Here is a 24261-nt window from a genome sequence, read left to right as displayed (position 1 = left end):
CTGTTCCTAGGCCGTCATTGGAAATAAGAATTAGTTCTTAACTGACTTGCCTAGTAAAATAAAGGTTTAAAAAAATGGTTAAGGTTCGGACAGGTCTGATCCTAGATCTGTGCCTGAGGGCAGCTTCTACCCAGAGCTGAGATAATGTCCAGGGGATCAGCTCACCATCTGTGTTTACTGTGGGTAAATATGCTAGGACACTTATCACACTGGTTCAGTTTGTCCATCCTCTTTTTCAGACACTGTGGCGCTGCTATGCAGCAGAGAAACGAGAAGGCTGTCCCGCCACCTGGAAGATGTATGTCCTCACCGGAGACTACATTCCCCCCATGAACTCTGAAAACAACAACCCAAACCTCAGAAACAAGGTAAACACTACCTCACTTCTTCAGTTATAACAAACATAATACTGCAGGTCTATACACACTTTATACACCTTTATCCCTGTTCATAGAGGCATTCTACTGATGCACTATAGCTGCTTTGTCAATCAACAGCTAACATATCTGTCAACCTGTCTCTTGGAGAGCTTGCATCCTGTCTCAATTCCCAGAGGAGATGTCAGAAAGAGAGCTGCCCTCAGGAAAAAGCTGTTTGCTGGTGATATGAGCCTTCCATCCTACCTACAGACAGACAGACAGACAGACAGACAGACAGACAGACAGACAGACAGACAGACAGACAGACAGACAGACAGACAGACAGACAGACAGACAGACAGACAGACAGACAGACAGACAGACAGACAGACAGACAGACAGACAGACAGACAGACAGACAGACAGACAGACAGACAGACAGACAGACAGACAGACAGACAGACAGACAGACAGACAGACAGACAGACAGACAGACAGACAGACAGACAGACAGACAGACAGACAGACAGACAGACAGACAGACAGACAGACAGACATGGTACTTTTCCCTTTGACATTGTGGATTTGAAATACATTAGCAATGTGGTGGTGCTTAGGGCATGGATCTACGAAAGAACAAGTTAAGCCCCCCACCCACTCCCTTTCACCATCTCAACCCCCCGTATGCCTTACTGCTCGAGGCAAGAGCCAGTCAAATCAAAATCAAATCAAATTTGATTGGTCATACACATGGTTAGCAGATGTTAATGCGAGTGTAGTGAAATGCTTGTGCTTCTAGTTCCGACAATGCAGTAATATCTAATAAGTAATCGAACAAATTCACAACAACTACCTTATACACACAAATGTAAGGGATGAATACGAATATGTACATATAAATATCTGGATGAGCGATGGCCATGCGGCATAGGCAAGATGCAGTAGATGGTGTAGAATACATTATATACATATGAGATGAGTAATGTAGGATATGTAAACATTATTAAAGTAGCGTTATTTAAAGTGACTAATGATAGGCATAGGCAAGGTGCAGTACTGTAGATGGTACAGAACAGCATATACATATGAGTAATGTAGGATATGTAAACATTATTAAAGTAGCGTTATTTAAAGTGACTAATGATAGGCATAGGCAAGGTGCAGTACTGTAGATGGTACAGAACAGCATATACATATGAGTAATGTAGGATATGTAAACATTATTAAAGTAGCGTTATTTAAAGTGACTAATGATAGGCATAGGCAAGGTGCAGTACTGTAGATGGTACAGAACAGCATATACATATGAGTAATGTAGGATATGTAAACATTATTAAAGTGCCATTATTTAAGGTGACTAGTGATACCTTTATTAAGTCCATTTATTAAAGTGGCCAGAGATTTGAGTCTGTATGTTGACAGCAGCCTCTCTATGTTAGTGATGGCTGTTTCACAGTCTGATGGCCTTGAGATAGGATAGGTAGGATAGGACAGTGTGCAGTGTGATGGCGATTGCTTCATCAGTGGACCAATTGTGGCTGTACGCAAATTGGAGTGGGTCTAGGGTATCAGGTGGGGTGGAGGTGATATGGTCCTTGACTAGTCTCTCAAAGCACTTCATGATGACAGAAGTGAGTGCAACGGGGCGATAGTCATTTAGTTCAGATACCTTAGCTTTCTTGGGAACAGGAACAATGTGGCCATCTTGAAGCATGTTGGGACTGGGATATGGATTGATTGAATATGTCTGTAAACACGCCAGCCAGCTTGTCTGCGCCTACTCTGAGGATGCAGGCTAGGGATGCCATCTGGGCCGGCAGCCTTGCGAGGGTTAACACGTTTAAATGTTTTACTCAAGTTGGTCACGGAGAAGGAGAGGCCACAGGCTTTGGTAGCGGGCCGTGTCAGTGACAGTGTATTGTCCTCAAAGCGAGCAAAGAAGATGTTTAATTTGTCTGGGAGCAAGACGTTGATGTCCGTGACATGGCTGGTTTTCTTTTTGTAATCCGTGATTGACTGTAGACCCTGCCACATACGTCTCGTGTTTGAGCCCCCCAGGATGATTCCGGGCCTTTGTCTCCCCCACACAAAGACACAGTCAGTTGAGATGATGTCATTGCCGCCTTTCTCATGGGATGAAACCTTTGTGTTGGTAGAACAGCAACAACAACAAAAATTGTTTGGCATTGAACCCGCACATTGGGGAGAGTGAAGGCTGCTTCTGTCACTTTCTGTTTCGGCATGTGACCTCTCTCTCTCTCTCTCTCTCTCTCTCTCTCTCTCTCTCTCTCTCTCTCTCTCTCTCTCTCTCTCTCTCTCTCTCTCTCGCTCTCTCGCTCTCTCGCTCTCTCGCTCTCTTGCTCTCTTGCTCTCTTGCTCTGCTCCTAATGAGTCATTCAGGATTCAGACCCATTCTGGTATTTGGACAGGACTATGGGCCAGTGTCAATGCCTGGACACTGTGTGTATCATTGTGTTTCTATAAAGCAGTCAGTTAGTGACGTGCTGCCTCTAGGTGATGGAGTGGAGCACAATGAAGGCCCCAAGGAATTCAGAGACTCAAAGAGCGTTGACCTCAGTTAAACCAGCACAGATTTGAAGACATGGCCTTAATCACCATGCTATAGTACAAGAAGATATGACTAACACAGTGTATTATTTGAAGGTTTAAAGGTGCACAAATCATTGCTTACAAAACATATACTGAGGTTTCTGTGTTCTGAATGGTTAGGAATCAAAGTTTACTGGGTAGTATAAGCCATGTTAGAAAATAGCAAATCAGGAATGAATGACAAGTGATTGATAGTGCTAAACCATAAAAACACAACCACAACAACTTGTCTAACATATGCAGGTAGGGAATGGCCACATGTGACTTGGTATTTGGTATTTTATTAGGATCCCCATTAGCTGTTGCAAAAGCAGCAGCTACACTTCCTGGGGTCCACACAAAACATTAAACATAATACAGAACATCAATAAACAAGAACAGCAGGACAGAATTACATTTTTTAAAAGCACACAGTCTACATATCAATGCATCCACACTAACTATCTAGGTCAATCTGTTTTTTTAAAACTAGGTTTGCTGTTTATTTGAGCAATAATATGAGATGGAAGGAAGTTCCATGCAATAAGGGCCCTATATAATACTGTACACTTTCTTGAATTTATTCTGGATTTGGGGACTGTGAAAAGACCCTTTGGTGGCATGTCTGGTGGGATAAGTGTGTGTGTCAGAGCTGTGTGTAAGTTGACTATGTAAACACTTTGAGATTTTCAAGACATTATTGTTTCTTAGAAAAATAAGTGATCAGTCTCTCCTCAACTCTTAGCCAAGAGAGACTGGCATGTATAGTATTTATATCAGCCCTCTGATTACAATGGGGAGCAGAACGTCCCGCTCTGTTCTGGGCCAGCTGCAGCTTAACTAGTTCTGTCCTTGCAGCACTGGACCACACGACTGGACAATAATCAAGATAAGACAAAACTAGAGCCTGCAGAACTTGCTTTTTGGAGTGTGGTGTCAAAAAAGCAGAGCATCTCTTTATTACTGACAGAGCTCTCCCCATCTTTACAACCATTGAATCTATATGTTTTGACCATGACAGTTTACAGTCTAAGGTAATGGAAAGTAATTTAGTCTCCTCAATTTGTTCAACAGCCACACCATTCATTACCAGGTCTAGAACAAAATGAATGATTTGTACAAATACAATGCTGTTCAGGACCAGTTTATTAAAGGAAAGGGGGATACCTAATCAGTTGTACAACTGAAATCTGTCTTCCGCATTTAACAATAGCATTGTATTTGGTCAAACACAATTTTAGTCAAACACAATTTTTCCCAACAGTTTGCTAAGAGCTGGCAGCAAGCTGTAAGGGCCGCTTTACCACTGTAGGGGAGCGGAATTACTTTGGCTTCCCTCCAGGCCTGAGGACAAAGACTTTCCTCTAAACTCAGATGAAAAATATTCCAACAGGAGAACATTAACCTGACTAGGAAAACTCCTGGCCCTGAGTTTAACCAATGCTGAGTTTGTGTTCAGGAAAGCCCTGTTGATGCATTCTTGTGTCTGTCTGTGTTGAACAAGCGCACCAAGAGGAAACTGAAGATGGTTCGTGACAATGGCTCCATGACCATCCTTGGAGCGAGGAAGATGTCCATTCCTCAGATCACCTTCGACCACATCGAAGATAACGACGAGAAGAAAGAGGTCCCCTTCTTTCTAGAAGAACCCCAAGGTATATAACTGAATCAATTTGAAAATAAAAGAGAGCCGCACACTCTAGGAGCTCAGATGCAAAAATTTAATTACCAACGTTTCGACAGCCAAGCTGTCTTCATCATGGTATAATCACAAACACTGCTTGATGACTCGACACACAGGTGTCTGTAATCATGGCCAAGAGTGGCCTAATATCATTGGTTAATTCTCAAATATTAAAATGGCATGCAAAGAACAGCATACAAACAACAAATGGATAGCCTACGGCCATAGATTAATTTTAGACTACACAAGCTTACAAACAATTACAATGGAAAAGTCACAATAATCACAAGAAGGGCTTCAGATCAAAGTCTACGTTGAGACCGAAGGGAGCAAGGGTCTTTAAATTAAAGATCCAGGCAGCTTCTCGTTTTAACAATAAATTATCAAGGTCACCCTCTCTCTTAGGGAGGTTGAATCAAAACACGAAGCAGATTTAACTTCTTTAGGAAAACAGCCCTAATGCTGGAAACAAACATCATTATGTTGTAATCCAGAGTCACCTTTATTTATTTTCCAAGCTATAGCACATGCTATTTTACATATAGCAGGTTTTTAAAAGGACCAAACAGTTTGCGATAATGGTATAGTGGTATCGTCCTGGCCCTAGTTTCTGTACATATGCAGTTGGTCATCTTACAGATGCTCCTATTGGTTGGCTTCAAGTGAAGATAGATACTGCCATACTGGGCATATCTGAACACATTGTGTGTAAAGGTGTATAGGTAACACGCTCATTGGTATTGGAATTAAGCAATAAGGCACAAGGGGGTGTGATATATCAAATCACATGTTATTAGTCACATGCGCCGAATATAACAGGTGTAGACCTTACAGTGATTTGCTTACTTACGAGCCATTAACCAACAATGCAGTTAAAAAATATATATATATATGTTTAGATGCCTCTTGGATCTATATGGCCAGTATACCACTGCTAAGGGCTGTTCTTATGCCTGACGCACAAACCCCTGAGGTGCCTTATTGCTATTATAAACTGTTTACCAACATGATTAGAGCAGTAAAAATAAATGTTTTGTTATACCTGTGGTATATGGTCTGATATACCATGGCTATCAGCCAATCAGCATTCAGGGCTCAAATCTCCCAGTTTATAATGTGTAATATGTAGTGGTTTGTTTTACGAGGAACACATAGACTACTTGAACCAGCATATACAATACTAGTGCTTTCTAGGAACTGTTAAAACTATGAACTGAAAACCAGTACTTGACACTACAGTACATTGCAAACGGACTCCCATGCCTTAATTGACGATAAGTCTCAATTGAGAGCATGGCATACTGTTGAATGGTGCCCTGTGTTGAGGTATTTTTCAGAGAAATAACCATGGGTCATGCATGTTTGAGCCAGCTGTGATAGAAGCAGATGTCCTATGAGGAGCATTTTCCAAAGTGAATTACCACAGTTACGAAACAGTTTTTTCTTCCTTTTCAAACTTCATTTGACAAAATAATGTATTTAAAGGCCCCTTGAAATGATGTCATGCAGCCTTATGTTTTGCGCATTGAAAATCCATCATTTCAGTAAAACAGAGATATTGGATGCTTGGTGAGTAAACCCTGGTGACTTGACTGGTTAGGGGCCAGTGGAGACAAGAGAGACAAACATTTGCATGGCACAGTTGGAGTCCTCTGTTTGAGATTCCAACAGTGATATAGAAATAGGAGGAACTCAATCCCCTTGGGAGTAGACTATATTTCAGACGTGAGGATACAATGTTCTTATCCGTAGCTATTTACCATCCAGTTTAATGCTCATGGAGTAAATTGTAAGTAATGATGAATCTGTGCAATATATGCCATGTGGATGGGACATGACACAGTGGTGTGATTGACTCTCTCCTCCCCCATAAAGAGAGCGAGGGAGAGAATAGGGATGGTAGGTAGGGATGAGGACTAACTGAGGAGTTGTGAAGCTGGTTGTTTATGATACAAATCAAATCAATGATGATTGGTTGCGTACACAGATTTGTAGACGTTATCACAGCTGCAGCAAATGCTTGTGTTTCTAGCTCCACCAGTACAGTAATAACTAGCATAAGCCATGGCTAGAATACAGTTGAAGTCGGAAGTTTACATAGACCTTAGCCAAATACATTTAAACTCAGTTTTTCATATTTCCTGACACTTAATCCAAGTAACAATACCCTGTCTTAGGTCAGTTAGGATCGACACTTTATTTTAAGAATGTGAAATGTCAGAATAATAGTAGATAGAATTATTTATTTATTTCATCACATTCCCAGTGGGCCAGAAGTTTACATACACTCAATTAGTATTTGGTAGCATTGCCTTTAAATTGTTTAATTTGGGTCAAACGTTTTGCGTAGCCTTCCACAAGCTTCCCACAATAAGTTGGGGGAATTGTGGCCCATTCCTCCTGACAGAGCTGGTGTAACTGATTCAGGTTTGTAGGCCTCCTTGCTCACGCTTTTTCAGTTCTGCCCAGAAATCTTCTATAGGATTGAGGTCAGGGCTTTGTGATGGCCACTCCAATACCTTGACTTTGTTGACCTTAAGCCATTTTGCCACAACTTTGGAAGTATGCTTGGGGTCATTGTTCATTTGGTAGACCCATTTGCGACCAAGCTTTAACTTTCTGACTGATGTCTTGAGATGTTGCTTCAATATATCCACATCATTTTCCTTTCTCATGCCATCTATTTTGTGAAGTGCACCAGTCCCTCCTGCAGCAAAGCACCCCCACAACATGATGCTGCCAACCCCGTGCTTCACGGTTGGGATGGTGTTCTTCGGCTTGCAAGCATCCCCCTTTTTCCTCCAAACATGACGATGGTCATTCTGGCCAAACAGTTCTATTTTTGTGTCATCAGCTCAAAAAGTACGATCTTTGTCCCCATGTGCAGTTGCAAACCGTAGTCTGGCTTCTTTATGGCGGTTTTGGAGCAGTAGCTTCTTCCTTGCTGAGCGGCCTTTCAGGTTATGTCGATGTAGGACTCTTTTTACTGTGGATATAGATACTTTTGTACCTGTTTCCTCCAGCATCTTCACAAGGTCCGTTGCTGTTGTTCTGGGATTGATTTGCACTTTTTGCACCAAAGTATGTTCATCTCTAGGAGACAGAACGTGTCTCCTTCCTGAGCGGTATGACGGCTGCGTGGTCCCATGGTGTTTATACTTGCGTACTATTGTTTGTACAGATGAACGTGGTACCTTCAGACATTTGGAAATTGCTTGCTGATTTCTTTGGATTTCCCCATGATATCAAGCAAATACGCACTGAGTTTGAAGCTAGGCCCTGAAATATACACAGGTACACCTCTACTTTACTCAAATTATGTCAATTAGCCTATCAAAAGCTTCGAAAGCCATGACATAATTTTCTGGAATTTTCCAAGCTGTTTAAAGGCACAGCCAATTTAGTGTATGTAATCTTCTGACCCACTGGAATTGTGATACAGTGAATTATAAGTGAAATAATCTGTATGGAATCAATTGTTGGAAAAAATACTTGTGTCATGCACAAAGTAGATGTCCTAACCAACTTGCCAAAACTATCGTGGTTGAAAAATGAGTTTAATGACTCCAACCTAAGTGTATGTAAACTTCCGACTTCAACTGTACACATGAAGTGGGCAAAACAGTATGTAAACATTATTAAAGTGACCAGTGTTCAATGACTATGTACATAGGTTAGCAGTCTCTGTGGTGCAGGGTAGAGTACCTGGTGGTAGCCGTCTAGTAACAGTGACTAAGGTTCAGGGAAGGGTACTGGGCGGAGGCCACGCATGGTAACTGTTTATCAGTCTGATGGTTTGGAGATAGAAGCTGTTTATAAGTCTTTTGTTCCCAGCTTTGATACATCTGTACTGTCTCTGCCTTCTAGATGGTAGAAGGGTGAACAGGCCATGGTTCGGGTGGCTGAGGTCCTTGATGATTTTCTTGGCCTTCCTGTGACACCGGGTGCTGTAGATGACCTGGAGGGCAGGCAGTGTGCCCCCGGTGATGTGTTGGGCTGACAGCACCACCCTCTGGAGAGCCCTGTGGTTCTGGAGAATGCAATTGCCATACCAGGTGGTGATATAGCCTGACAAGATGCTCTCAATGGTGCATCTGTAAAAGTTTGTGGGGGGGCCAAGCCACATTTCTTCATCCTCCTGAGTTTGAAGAGGCACTGTTGCACCTTGTTCACCACGCTGTCTGTATGAAGGGACCATTTCAGGTTGTCAGTGATGTGCACGCAGAGGAACTTGAAGCTTTTGACCCTCTCCACTGCAGCTCTGTCGACGTGGATGGGGGCGTGCTCTCTCTGTCTCCTGAAGTCCCTGATCAGCTCCTTCGTTTTTTTGGACACTGAGGGAGAGGTTAATTTCCTGGCACCACTCTGCCAGGGAGCCCACCTCCTCCCTGTACACTGTCTCATTGTTGTTGGTAATCAGGCCTACCGGTGTTGTGTCGTCAGCAAATGTGGTGATTGAGTTGGAGATGTGGGTGTCCACGGAGTACAGGAGGGGGCTGCAAACTCAACCCCCTATTGGGTCCCCGTGTTGAGGGTCAGCGTGGCGGAGGTGTTGTTGCCTACCTTCACAACTTGGGGTCGGCCTGTCAGGAAATCCAGGACACAGTTGGACAGTGAGGGATTGAGACCCAGGGCCCTGAGCTTAGTGATGAGCTTGAATCAAATCAAATCCAATTTATTTTATATAGCGCTTCGTACATCAGCTGATATCTCAATGTGCTGTACAGAAACCCAGCCTAAAACCCCAAACAGCAAGCAATGCAGGTGTTGAAGCACATTGGCTAGGAAAAACTCCCTAGAAAGGCCAAAACCTAAGAAGAAACCTAGAGAGGAACCAGGCTATGAGGGGTGGCCAGTCGTCTTCTGGCTGTGCCAGGTGGAGATTATAACAGAACATGGCCAGATGTTCAAATGTTCATAAATGATCAGCATGGTCAAATAATAGGTCTGGGACAGGTAGCACGTCCGGTGAACAGGTCAGGATTCCATAGCCGCAGGCAGAACAGTTGAAATTGGAGCAGCAGCACGACCAGGTGGACTGGGGACAGCAAGGAGTCATCATGCCAGATAGTCCTGAGGCATGGTCCTAGGGCTCAGGTCCTCAGAGAGAGAGAAAGAAAGAGTGAAAGAGAGAATTAGAGAGAGCATACTTAAATTCACACAGGACACCGGATAAGACAGAAGAAGTACTCCAGATATAACAAACTGACCCTAGCCCCCGACACACAAACTACTGCAGCATAAATACTGGAGGCTGAGACAGGAGGGGTCAGGAGACACTGTGGCCCCAACCGATGATACCCCCAGACAGGGCCAAACAGGAAGGATATCACCCCATCCACTTTGCCAAAGCACAGCCCCCACACCACTAGAGGGATATCTTCAACCACCAACTTACCATCCTGAGACAAGGCCGAGTATAGCCCACAAAGATCTCCGCCACGGCACAACCCAAGGGGGGGCGCCAACCCGGACAGGAAGATCACATCAGTGACTCAACCCACTCAAGTGACGCACCCGTCCTAGGGACGGCATGAAAGAGCACCAGTAAGCCAGTGACTCAGCCCCTGTAATAGGGTTAGAGGCAGAGAATCCCAGTGGAAAGAGGGGAACCGGCCAGGCAGAGACAACAAGGGCGGTTCGTTGCTCCAGAGCCTTTCCGTTCACTTTCACACTCCTGGGCCAGACTACACTCAATCATATGACCCACTGAAGAGATGAGTCTTCAGGTTGAGACCGAGTTTGCGTCTCTCACATGGGTAGGCAGATCATTCCATAACAATGGAGCTCTATAGGAGAAAGCCCTGCCCTCCAGCTGTTTGCTTAGAAATTCTAGGGACAATTAGGAGGCCTGCGTCTTGTGACAGTAGCGTACGTGTAGGTACAGTGCCTTGCGAAAGTATTCGGCCCCCTTGAACTTTGCGACCTTTTGCCACATTTCAGGCTTCAAACATAAAGATACAAAACTGTATTTTTTTGTGAAGAATCAACAACAAGTGGGACACAATCATGAAGTGGAACGACATTTATTGGATATTTCAAACTTTTTTAACAAACGAGTTTCAGAAGAAAGGTCTTTGTTTCCAGTCATTTTGAGCCTGTAATCGAACTCACAAATTCTGATGCTCCAGATACTCAACTAGTCTAAAGAAGGTCCGTTTTATTGCTTATTTAATCAGGACAACCGTTTTCAGCTGTGCTAACATAATTGCAAAAGGGTTTTCTAATGATCAATTAGCCTTTGATAGTGATAATCTTTGATTAGCTAACACAACGTGCCATTGGAACACAGGAGTGATGGTTGCTGATAATGGGCCTCTGTACGCCTATGTAGATATTCCATTAAAAATCTGCTGTTTCCAGCTACAATAGTCATTTACAACATTAACAATGTCTACACTGTATTTCTAATCAATTTGATGTTGTTTTATTGGACAACAAATTTGCTTTTCTTTTAAAAACAAGGACATTTCTAAGTGACACAAACTTTGAACGGTAGTGTACATTTTTTTAAAGTAAAAAAATACTTAGGAGGTAGACTTGTTGTGGCAAGAGTCAGTCAGAAAGCTATAGTGTTTTGTGTTGAATCAGTGATTACATTCCCACAGATTTTACATTCAGTTACTCAGTTTTCACCTGATGTTGCTAGCTAGCCACGTAGTCTAACCTGTTGTTGTCTAAGTTGCTATCTAAAAATATTATTATTTTCCCAAACCCTCGTGCCCTGTCCATCCACCTCCAGATGAAATCCAGTGGTCCATACTGGTGCTGCTGAGGCCCATTACTCCATATTAATGATAGATTGGACTTTTCCATTGCACCATCTACCGGTGGGGGGGACTTCCTGTGTAAACCTCTAACCCCTGCCAAATGAATCGTCCCAGTCTGGAGGTTAATAAGTGTCCTTTATGAGTTTTTCCTGTCAAAGCACATAATCATAAAAGGAGGGAGAGGGACATAAACGCAGAACGTCACCAGTAGAAAAAGAAGTTATGGGGGAAAATGCTATCTTGTTTGGTGGGATATAACTTAGATAATGAACAGGAACATATGTCTCACTGCCTTTGAACTTTAGAGTGGGGAAAAAATGAACATTTGTCAAATTGCATGTTTTTTGGATGCTGAGGCTAGTTAGTGGAGCCAAGGCTTTTGAAAGGCTGTCTGTTGATGTCATAAAGACTTTTAAGTAGCCACGCTCACCACACTCTCAACAGCATGTTGTCACTAATGATAATGTTTAGAGTCCAGGCAACGTGGTGTACGTTCTACTGCTAACAGTGCAGAAAAACAGACATCTTCAGATTCAAATGTCCTTGCAAATGATGGGTTGTTTAAATGGATTATTTTGTTGCAGAAACCAAGTGTTAACTGTGTTGCTGATGAAAAGGGTTTATAGAACAGCAATGACATTTGCACTCTCTTACATCCATAATTAAAGTAATATATGATGCTAACATCTAAGTTTATCATATGTTTTCTGACCTCAAAAGTGATCTGGTGTTGTCCATATCCCACGCCATCGGTTGTGTAGATTGATTTCTCTGTATACATTATGTTACAATGAGCCATTATGTTACAATGAGCCATTACAATGAGCCCGTCCTCCTTTAGCTCCTCCCACTAACACTATCTCTCTAACACGTGTCACAAGTGTAATATCTCCTAGATGACATCACTCCATATTAAGCCAGTGTTTTTGAGGACATCATTTTGAAATGTTATTTATTTTCCTCCTCAGGCATCATCCGGATGTTCAGACAAACAGGTGAGTCCTCCACCTCTCTGTAACCAAGGAGGCTGGTGGTAGGAGCGATAGGAGGACGGGCTCATTGTAATGGCTGGAATGGAATTGATGGAACGGAGTCAAATGTGGTTTCCGTATGTTTGATGTGTTTGATACTGTTCCATTGATTCCATTCCAGCCATTACAATGAGCCCGTCCTCCTATAGCTCCTCCCACCAACACTATCTCTCTAACACGTGTCACAAGTGTAATATCTCCTAGATGACATCACTCCATGGTCTCCAGTCTTATTGACGCACTCCAGCTTCAACTCACGCAGTTAACGACTCAATCCTTTGTCCTTTTAAGAGATCCTCTGTGTTAATCATTAGTTATTTGGTTTTTACAACTGCCCAGACAGTATTTTAATTAGACTGGCGCTTTGTCACACACCGGAGCAAACTGGAAGCCAGCAGAGAGACCGACGCAGGCAGGCTCTGGACTCCCTCCTGTCCTATCGACCAGCCCTGGTGTTTTCTTTTCTGTCTGTCCAGCCAACACCAGCCGGGGTGAGGGCTGGAACAGGGGACAGAGGCCAAGGGCCGGGGGACTGGGAGGGAGGTCGGGGTGATAAGAGGCCATTGTGGAGCTCCAGTGGTCAGAAATAAACTGGGCATTGTTTGATTTAGTCAACGTCCGGCTTATCGCTCCACTTATCTGTCTGGCCCTCTGGCCCGGCCGTCGTCTGTGAGAATCTCCCTTCTCAATGGGGCTCTCTCTCTCCAGCCAGTCTCCTGCTCTCTCTCTCACTCTCTCACTCTCTCTGTCTCCCTCTTTCCCCCCACTCTCTCTCTCTCTGGGCCCTGCTTGTTTTCATTCTCTGAGGCTTCTAGCCCAGTGTGTTTGCTCTGACAAGCCAGATATTAATAAGCCTGCAGTGTTTGTGTAGCAGATAATTCCGCTCGCGTCCCCGGTCCCCCTGAATGAGAGAGAGGTGGAGGAGCTGCACAGAACCCAGTTCCTGAAACTAGATTAGATTAGAAAAGTTTGTCACTCAACAATGATACAATAATAAATAACACAGATTATTTTTAATGCACATTGTGGACCACTCAAATGGAGTTTTCGAGACACTAAAAAACAATCATAGTCAAACATGGCACAGGTGTGATATATAATACATTGCATCATCTATACACATGTATGCATACTCAAAAAACAAAGTACAGTAGACAAAAAGACAATTATGCACTTCTCAAGAAATGTCTCCATTGGAGGATGAGATGGCAGGCTTTGCGGACTGTTGGACTAGGTCCTTACAAACCTTTGCAATGGTTTTTAGTTGCACTAACCAAACCTGCTGTAGAGGTTTGGAAGGGATGTTATCAATCATCATGTTCACACACCAAAACAACCTCATCTTAGTGTGATGATACAACACAATGGTGGACTGTACACTTCATTGACTAGTCAGCACATTGTGTGTCTATTCCACTTGTCTTTCACACGTTCTTTCTTTCTTGACTGCAGGCGTTCAGCACTCATGGTCCTCTTTCAATCTGAGCTGTCCTGCCTCTCCAGGTAGACTCTTATACTTCTTTACTAGCTATCCTGTAGTTTCTCTTTACTTTTCAATAAATAAGCCTATAAATTAGAAAAAAAAAGAGTTCCAAAATATTTTTTTTTTCTGTTGTCCCTATAGGAGAACCCTTTTTGGTTCTAAGTCGAGATCTTTTTGATTCTAGATTGAACCATTTTGGGTTCCATGTAGAACCTTCAGTGAAAAGGGTTCTACCTGGAACCAAAAATGTTTCTTCAAAGGGTTCTCCTTTGGGGACAGGCGAAGAACCCTTTTAGGTTTGAGACAGCACCTTTTTTTCTAAGAGTGTATTTTCTCCTCACTTAGAAAATTGGAAGTTGCATTGAACTAAATCCTTGAATATGTCACCAAGACTCTTGCATTGCCTCGCACAGTTAAGAAAAACCTGGACGGGCCTGCCATAGGCATCTCCCGGGGCAACAGCTTGAGTGATGACATGGACTATGTCAGCGAAGACACACCTTTACCCGTGGTGACAGACGCATCACAGTAAGTACCTAACTACCCCGTCACTCACTACACTACAGAACATCTACCTCACATTCATCTTCCATACAGCCATTGTATTGTACCCATGCTCTTACCCTTATGAACTTTTTAACCCCTTACACTCGTGGGAATTGGCCTATATAGATAGGGCTAAATTGAAATGTTTCTTACAGAAGAAATATGGAAAGCATATGCTTAACCATGGCACCAATTAAAAGGGAACAGTTTAGAGATTATGGGAAAATTATTAGACTAAAGGTGAGGACAAAACAATCCAAAATTACACTGTTAAATTTATGTGCATTTTACATTTACTGTACTTTTCGCCACATTTGTTGATAACAAAATCTGGAAATATTCTGAAACGTTCAGTAACATGATAAGAAAATGTGTTGTAGGTGCAACATAAGACGATACAAATGACAAGGGTTTGATTGAGAGGACTAACTGGTGTCTCCAAGTGGACACACACCTCTCTAAAGTGTGCACAGTTCCTAAGTCATTTCAATGCACTTTTATGACACAAAGAAATCTTCAACTATAAGGTGCTTTTTTTTTAGCTCTCTTAGCTCTGCCGTTGAGGAACTAGAGCAGCACACGTGTTGTTGTTTTGTTTGGAACACAACCCTGCATCCGGACCTTACAGAATTACTGTTGTTGTTTACACAAAATCGGTCCATTATAAATTGCGGTCTGTGTCAGGTGGGCATCATTTGAAAGCTTGTTCTATTGCCAACATGACTTGATAAATTATAAAATAGGATCTTACAGTGTTAGGCTTTCACTAGGAAATTCAGAGAAGCAGATGGTCATTTTGGTGCACATAGAATGGAGTCATGAGGGCATTCAGATGCGTGTGCTGCAGCAAATTTTCTTCACAATACAACAAACAACAGTTCATTCTGTTCAGAAAAACCATGGTATAACCCTATGTCATCTTGTACGTCAAACATAGTGATACTACATGTTGACACTTTATATTATCTGAGTTTTATGATATGGAAATGTGTTCTCAAGGGTGTTGTTTGTCTTGCTTGAATGACATCAACGTGGTATTTATTATCATCCTCAACGTCTTATCTTTCAAAATACATCAAATCCTGTCAGTCATAAACCATACAGAGATTTGAAGCGGAGACCCTGAGCTTTGATGTCATGTTTAGCTGTTACTGTGCAGCCACTGTGTTCCAATTTAGGCGCTTATCAGTGTCCAAATCTGCCATTTTCAACCAGTATACATACGGGTATGAGCATAAAGGGCTACCCCATAGATGCCTCCCTGCCCCTTACAGAGGTCCATCCCTACTCCGTAGGGCATAAAGCCTTTTGTTAGGCCAAAGTGCCCTTCCTGTCAATGGAAAGCTGCTCTGTTCAACTCACTACAGGGTTAAATGGCCTATTCAGTGCTTGAAACCCTGGTTATTACAACGGTAAATAAGGGATTATCCTAGAGTTGGAGAAAACAGCCCAGTTTGTTGGGGACATGTTTACAAGGTGACTAGTTGGCTAGTTGCTACATGGTGATAGTGGTCTGTTGGGTGGGACTTGGCTGTTTTATTTTGGGGGGTCAAGAAAGACTGTAAAATCACAGAGAATTCAGCTAGAAATGTGTTTAATTAGGAAATCTGTTGTAATTTGTCTTGAGCTGTTTCATCTCTTAACCCTATTACTAGCCAAAGTGTTGGGCATAACCTATTTACACAAATTGAATGTAATTTCATTTTTTTGGGAAGGGGGAGCACAGACATGCGATGGACTCAAGTATAAAGGGGAGCGTGTGTGTGCGTGCATTTGTGCTTGTGAATGTGTGTGAGAGTGTGTTTCTCTCAGTGTGTACACACATCACACAGTAGGCATTCTCTGTTCTCCTCTTGACCTCTTCCCCAGCCCAGCTAATCCAATACCACCTCTAACACCATTCTCATTCTGCATTCCTCCTCTGATTCAATCTCTTTCTTCCCCTCCCTCCCTCCCTCCCTCCCTCCCTCCCTCCCTCCCTCCCTCCCTCCCTCCCTCCCTCCCTCCCTCCCTCCCTCCCCCTCCCTCCCTCCCTCCCTCCCTCCCTCCCTCCCTCCCTCCCCCTCACTCACTCACTCACTCACTCACTCACTCACTCACTCACTCACTCACTCACTCACTCACCCCCTCCCTCCCTCCATCCTCCTCTCCTGACAAACTCCCAGCCTAGAGATTTTGTAAAAGGAACACAAATGCTTCTCTCTTGCAGTTTGTTGACCAGCCCGTTCATGGCAAAGGTCCAGGACTCTGTCTCAACTCACCACTTGAATTCAAGAAGGTACTGTACTGCATGCTTGGTTTTACACTATTACTATAACCCACTAACCCCCTACCCCCTATTCTCTAATGATATACTCCATCTGCATCAAAACGGAGTGACTGAAGTGTGACATCTTATATAAGCTGACAAACAACTATCCAAATGGTATTGAGCATCACAAATCTGATAGTTCCAACCCTGGAAAAATGATGAAATGAAGTTTAGAAGACTGTCATGCAGTTTCGGATTCCCCTGGCAATATATTGTTTTAACAAAATCCACATTTTCTCTATTACTGTGTCCACAATAAGGCCATAATCTACTTTATGTAGCATTCCCTTATGTGCTGTTGAATATGGCTGTTTGCTGTCCTTGAACACTCCAATGTTGAATATGGCTGTTTGCTGGCCTTGAACACGACACTGTTGAATATGACTGTTTGCTGGCCTTGAACACGACACTGTTGAATATGGCTGTTTGCTGGCCTTGAACACTCCAATGTTGAATATGGCTGTTTGCTGGCCTTGAACACTCCAATGTTGAATATGGCTGTTTGCTGGCCTTGAACACGACACTGTTGAATATGACTGTTTGCTGGCCTTGAACACGACACTGTTGAATATGGCTGTTTGCTGGCCTTGAACACGACACTGTTGTATATGGCTGTTTGCTGGCCTTGAACACGACACTGTTGAATATGACTGTTTGCTGGCCTTGAACACTACACTGTTGAATATGGCTGTTTGCTGGCCTTGAACACTACACTGTTGAATATGACTGTTTGCTGGCCTTGAACACGACACTGTTGAATATGACTGTTTGCTGGCCTTGAACACTACACTGTTGAATATGGCTGTTTGCTGGCCTTGAACACAACACTGTTGAATATGGCTGTTTGCTGGCCTTGAACACGACACTGTTGAATATGGCTGTTTGCTGGCCTTGAACACTATTTGCTGGCCTTGTGATTGGGGAATGAAAACCAGGTGTGCAGGGAACAAGACAAAACAAATGGAACAATGGAGAAATGGAGCGGCGATGGCTAGAAAGCCGGTGACGTCAACCGCCGAACGCTGGCCGAACAAGGAAAGGAGACGACTTTGGCGGAAGTCGTGACACTTGTACAGTACTTGAACGCCTAGGTACTCAGTTTAATTATCTCATAGTGGTGAACTGTACTCAGTTTATTAATCTCACAGTGGGCGAACTGTACTCAGTTTATTCATCTCACAGTGGGTGAACTGTACTCAGTTTATTCATCTCACAGTGGGTGAACTGTACTCAGTTTATTCATCTCACAGTGGGTGAACTGTACTCAGTTTATTCATCTCACAGTGGGTGAACTGTACTCAGTTTATTCATCTCACAGTGGGTGAACTGTATTCAGTGTACTCAGTTTATTAATCTCACAGTGGGTGAACTGTACTCAGTTTATTAATCTCATAGTGGGTGAACTGTACTCAGTTTATTAATCTCATAGTGGGTGAACTGTGCTCAGTTTATTCATCTCATAATGGGTGAACTGTACTCGGTTTATTCATCTCATAATGGGTGAACTGTACTCGGTTTATTCATCTCATAATGGGTGAACTGTACTCAATTTATTCATCTCATAATGGGTGAACTGTACTCAGTTTATTCATCTCATAGTGGGTGAACTGTACTCAGTGTACTCAGTTTATTAATCTCACAGTGGGTGAACTGTACTCAGTTTATTAATCTCATAGTGGGTGAACTGTACTCAGTTTATTCATCTCACAGTGGGTGAACTGTACTCAGTTTATTAATCTCACAGTGGGTGAACTGTACTCAGTTTATTAATCTCACAGTGGGTGAACTGTACTCGGTTTATTCATCTCACAGTGGGTGAACTGTACTCAGTTTATTCATCTCACAGTGGGTGAACTGTACTCCGTGTACTCAGTTCAACCACTATGTGTAGCTATGTTCCCTTTGATTTAAAGGTGCAAAAGCATATCTGATGTACTCCAGTTACTGTATGTTTTATTGGTACAGTAGTTGTGTAGTTACAGTGTATGGAGTTACACTGAGGTAGTAGGCGACGCATAAACTCTGCCCAGGAGTTCACTGCCTAGGCTTGTGTTTTGATAGTGTTTAGAAGTGAATTATGTTTTTGTGTGTGATATCCTTTAATATCACCGAAAGGGTTTGGCCTACTTGCTGTAACATCACTGTACTATGCTGTAGGTGAACACATACAGTAATGCCCCCCAGACATGATATATGGTTTATTACTGAGGGAATATGTGGTGTTGAGATAACTATAATCAGTGACATAATACATGTTTCACCAACTATCAACTGCTAGTGTGGTTGTGTCATGGAACATGCCCATATCTCTGGTCTACATTGGTAAGGCTGAGCCAGACGCTCTAACAGATTTGGGACGTGGGCACTCCTATAACAGCTGCTTTGGAAAACCTGATGCCGCATGCCAATTTAACATTTATTGATTCCCAGTTAAACCGTTTTTAAACAAATTAAAATGGAACTGAGAAGGACCAGGCCCCCCCCCCTAGACGATCCCGCAGGTGAAGAAGCCAGATGGGGAGGTCTTGGGCTTGCATGGTTATTCGTGGTCTGCAGTTGTGAGGCTGGTTGGACGTACTGCCAAATTATCTAATGCGACGTTGGAGGCTTATGGTAGAGAAATTAACATTAAATTCTCTGGCAACAGCTCTGGTGGACATTCCTGCAGTCAACATGCGAAGTGCACACTCCGTCAAAACTTGGGACGTCTTTAGCATTGGGTTTTGTGACAAAATTGCACATTTTAAAGTGGCCTTTTAGAGTCCCAGCACAAGGTGCACCTGAATAATGATCATGCTGTTTAATCAGCTTCTTGATATGCCACACCTGTCAGGTGGATGGAAAATGTTGGCAAATGAGAAATGCTCACTAATAGGGATGTAAACAAATATGTGCACAAAATGTTGGACATTTCTAGGAAATGTTACGTGTTGCATTTATGTTTTTGTTCAGTGTAGTAAAGTACAGATACCCCTAAAAACTACTTAAGTATTACTTTAAAGTATTTTTACTTAAGTACTTTACACCACTACACACACACACACACACACACACACACACACACACACACACACACACACACACACACACACACACACACACACACACACACACACACACACACACACACACACACACACACACACACACACACACACACACACACACACGGGATGACAAAATTCCATAAAGACCAATGTATCAAAATAAAATATATATTTTTGCAAAGTATTGTATTTAATTAAAAAACATGTTTTTTTGTACCTTAAAATATAAAAATAAATTTGCAAGTAGCCGTCTGAACAACAACAACATTCTCAGTATTGGAGACAGGAGAAGGGGGAGAGGAGAAAGAGAGGAGATGGGGGAGAAGGGTGGAGGGGAGGGGAGGAGAGGAGAACAGGGGGAAAAGAGAGGAGAGGAGAAGGGGAGAAAAGGAGAAGAGGAGGGGAGGAAAGGAGAAGGTGGGGGAGAGGAGAAGGGGAGGGGAGAAAAGGAGAATGTGAGGGGAGGGGAGGAGAGGAAAAGGTGGGGGGAGAGGGGAAGGGGGCGAAGGGGAGGGGACGAAAGGAGAAGGGGGAGAGGAGAAGGGGGAGGAGAGGAGAAAGGGGGAGTGGAGAGCAGCAGTGGCGTTGAGAGATTTACAGCTCCCAGATGTGGTCAGGAAGAGTGTGTGTGTGTGTGTGTGTGTGTGTGTGTGTGTGTGTGTGTGTGTGTGTGTGTGTGTGTGTGTGTGTGTGTGTGTGTGTGTGTGTGTGTGTGTGTGTGTGTGTGTGTGTGTGTGTGTGTGTGTGTGTGTGTGTGTGTGTGTGTGTGTGTTCGTGTGTGTTCGTGTGTGTGCGTTTGTGTCCTGGGCGCTGGCTGGATGGTTGACATGCGGTCCCCTGGCTCTGAAGCCCTCCATTAAGTGTAGTCAGTCACACAGATAACACACACACACACACACACACACACACACACACACACACACACACACACACACACACACACACACACACACACACACACACACACACACACACACACACACGCACGCACACGCACACGCACACGCACACACACTACAACAGCATCATACCTACAGTTCTTACTAACTCTATCAGACAGCCTATTCAGACTGACTCTGTCATTGAGCCAGTTGGCTCTGTATTTTCCTATTGAGTTTCTTCTGGTGTTCCTAGGTTATAGTGATATAGCAGATAGTTTGGACTATAGCAGCCCAGTGGAGTTTGTTAATCTTCAGACTACCCTCCAAGTGGAGTTCACATCAGAGGACAAATGGACAGCTGTGTGTGACTGTGATGACACTGGGCTGGCCAAAAGGAAGTGGCACTGCACGGTGGCCGCACACCATCTGTCTCCATACCCCTCTAGGAGATCTGTCTCACTACCCCACTAGGAGATCTGTCTCCATACCCCTCTAGGAGATCTGTCTCCATACCCCTCTAGGAGATCTGTCTCACTACCCCACTAGGAGATCTGTCTCCATACCCCTCTAGGAGATCTGTCTCCATACCCCTCTAGGAGATCTGTCTCACTACCCCTCTAGGAGATCTGTCTCACTACCCCTCTAGGAGATCTGTCTCACTACCCCTCTAGGAGATGTGTCTCACTACCCCTCCAGGAGATCTGTCTCACTACCCCTCCAGGAGATCTGTCTCACTACCCCTCTAGGAGATCTGTCTCCATACCCCTCCAGGAGATCTGTCTCCATACCCCTCCAGGAGATCTGTCTCCATACCCCTCCAGGAGATCTGTCTCACTACCCCTCCAGGAGATCTGTCTCACTACCCCTCTAGGAGATCTGTCTCACTACCCCTCCAGGAGATCTGTCTCACTACCCCTCCAGGAGATCTGTCTCACTACCCCTCCAGGAGATCTGTCTCACTACCCCTCCAGGAGATCTGTCTCACTACCCCTCCAGGAGATCTGTCTCCATACCCCTCCAGGAGATCTGTCTCACTACCCCTCCAGGAGATCTGTCTCCAGAAGATCTGTCTCCATACCCCTCCAGGAGATCTGCGTTTGTACCCCTCCAGAAGATCTGTCGCCATACCCCTCCAGGAGATCTGTCTCCATACCCCTCCAGGAGATCTGCGTTTGTACCCCTCCAGAAGATCTGTCGCCATACCCCTCCTGGAGATCTGTCTCCATACCCCTCCAGGAGATATGCCCCAGAACATGCATGCACCAGTTTTCACACAAAAGTTGGCATTTATAAAAACTGAATTTGATGTGAGAATGTGCTTATCTTCCTGCAAACTGTGGAAATGCTTTCTTCACACAGTGTCTTGTGGTTGAAGTATTGCATTGCAACAATGAGACAGTAGCCTACATTTACATTTACATTTTACATTTAAGTCATTTAGCAGACGCTCTTATCCAGAGCGACTTACAAATTGGTGCATTCACCTTTTGACATCCAGTGGAACAGTCACTTTACAATAGTGCATCTAAAACTTAAGGGGGGTGAGAGGGATTACTTATCCTATCCTAGGTATTCCTTAAAGAGGTGGGGTTTCAGGTGTCTCCGGAAGGTGGTGATTGACTCCGCTGTCCTGGCGTCGTGAGGGAGTTTGTTCCACCATTGGGGGGCCAGGGCAGCGAACAGTTTTGACTGGGCTGAGCGGGAGCTGTACTTCCTCAGTGGTAGGGAGGCGAGCAGGCCAGAGGTGTATGAACGCAGTGCCCTTGTTTGGGTGTAGGGCCTGATCAGAGCCTGGAGGTACTGAGGTGCCGTTCCCCTCACAGCTCCGTAGGCAAGCACCATGGTCTTGTAGCGGATGCGAGCTTCAACTGGAAGCCTAGTAGCCTTGTGCATGAATATATGATGACACTCTTATTCATACCAAAAAACTGGTAGATAAATATAATAAGATGCAATCATTTGCCATTAGTGAGAAGAGCAAAAATCTATTGATTGTATCTTTGTGTTCTAAAATAATTATAAATCGGAATCCAGTTCCTATTGTTTGTCATTTCCATGACCATTACAGAATAAATTCCTCACCTTTTCTGACTGGGATGGTTTAATTCCCACGGAATAGCCTATAGGCCTACACCAAGTTAGGAAAGGCCACCATTCATCCCATCTCTCAAGAAATTGGACCTACTTCACAGGAGTAAATAAATAAGCTATTTTAAGTATTTTGCTCTATGCGATGCGATCCAAAGCGCAGTTTAACGGTGGAACAGGCTGTTCACCTTTTCCATTGATGTTTTTAGGCTGGTCTACATCTGAATACTGTAATGCCAAATTTCTCAAGTAGACAATATTTAATTCATAAACATAATGCATAATGAATATACCTGTCATAACTATTACAGACTAAATTCCTCAACTTTTCTGGCCATGATGAGTTCATATTCCCGAATTAGCCATACAACAAATGACCATGCACATCCCATTTACTTGGGCTTATTTGATAATTGTATGTTTTTGCTCTATACATCCAAAGGGAGAGCAGGTGAGCAGGCTACCACTGTAAGTAGGACTACTGTAAAACGATCAAGTAGACAATGTTTCAGAATAGAAAATGAAATGCAAAACATTATTGAATTCAAACGATCTGTTTACAGGTCCACAACTATTTGCAATTGTTTTTGTCTTTCAGAAACGGTCAGCTAAAACAAATGTCACTGCAAAAGAAAACATTCTGCCGACACCTCCAAAGACATTTCATCCTTTAGCCATACTGTGTTGGCCTGATTCCAACACCTCCAAAGACATTTAATCATTTAGCCATACTGTGTTGGCCTGATTCCAACACCTCCAAAGACATTTAATCCTTTAGCCATACTGTGTTGGCCTGATTCCAACACCTCCAAAGACATTTCATCCTTTAGCCATACTGTGTTGGCCTGATTCCAACACCTCCAAAGACATTTCATCCTTTAGCCATACTGTGTTGGCCTGATTCCAACACCTCCAAAGACATTTCATCCTTTAGCCATACTGTGTTGGCCTGATTCCAACACCTCCAAAGACATTTCATCCTTTAGCCATACTGTGTTGGCCTGATTCCGACACCTCCAAAGACATTTCATCCTTTAGCCATTTCATCCTTTAGCCATACTGTGTTGGCCTGATTCCGACACCTCCAAAGACATTTCATCCTTTAGCCATACTGTGTTGGCCTGATTCCGACACCTCCAAAGACATTTCATCCTTTAGCCATACTGTGTTGGCCTGATTCCGACACCTCCAAAGACATTTCATCCTTTAGCCATACTGTGTTGGCCTGATTCCGACACCTCCAAAGACATTTCATCCTTTAGCCATACTGTGTTGGCCTGATTCCGACACCTCCAAAGACATTTCATCCTTTAGCCATACTGTGTTGGCCTGATTCCGACACCTCCAAAGACATTTCATCCTTTAGCCATACTGTGTTGGCCTGATTCCGACACCTCAAAGACATTTCATCCTTTAGCCATACATTCCATTCTGTACACCTCCAAAGACATTTCATCCTTTAGCCATACTCC

The 24261-nt window shown here is 43.5% G+C and overlaps 1 protein-coding gene across 1 annotated transcript in view; it reads left to right on the top strand.

The window, feature by feature from the left end:
• Positions 1 to 24261, top strand: part of LOC124037643 (potassium voltage-gated channel subfamily KQT member 1-like) — a 345000-nt gene that overhangs the window by 44287 nt on the left and 276452 nt on the right. Inside the window, exons 9-14 of the mRNA XM_046352566.1 lie at positions 240 to 368; positions 4453 to 4603; positions 12371 to 12397; positions 13886 to 13936; positions 14330 to 14444; positions 16672 to 16740. Of these exons, the coding sequence (XP_046208522.1) occupies positions 240 to 368; positions 4453 to 4603; positions 12371 to 12397; positions 13886 to 13936; positions 14330 to 14444; positions 16672 to 16740 (542 nt within the window). The remainder of the gene's footprint in view (positions 1 to 239; positions 369 to 4452; positions 4604 to 12370; positions 12398 to 13885; positions 13937 to 14329; positions 14445 to 16671; positions 16741 to 24261) is intronic.

The sequence above is a fragment of the Oncorhynchus gorbuscha genome, linkage group LG06, assembly GCF_021184085.1.
Source record: "Oncorhynchus gorbuscha isolate QuinsamMale2020 ecotype Even-year linkage group LG06, OgorEven_v1.0, whole genome shotgun sequence".
Taxonomy (NCBI): domain Eukaryota; kingdom Metazoa; phylum Chordata; class Actinopteri; order Salmoniformes; family Salmonidae; genus Oncorhynchus; species Oncorhynchus gorbuscha.
This window is presented reverse-complemented; position numbering and strand designations above follow the sequence as displayed.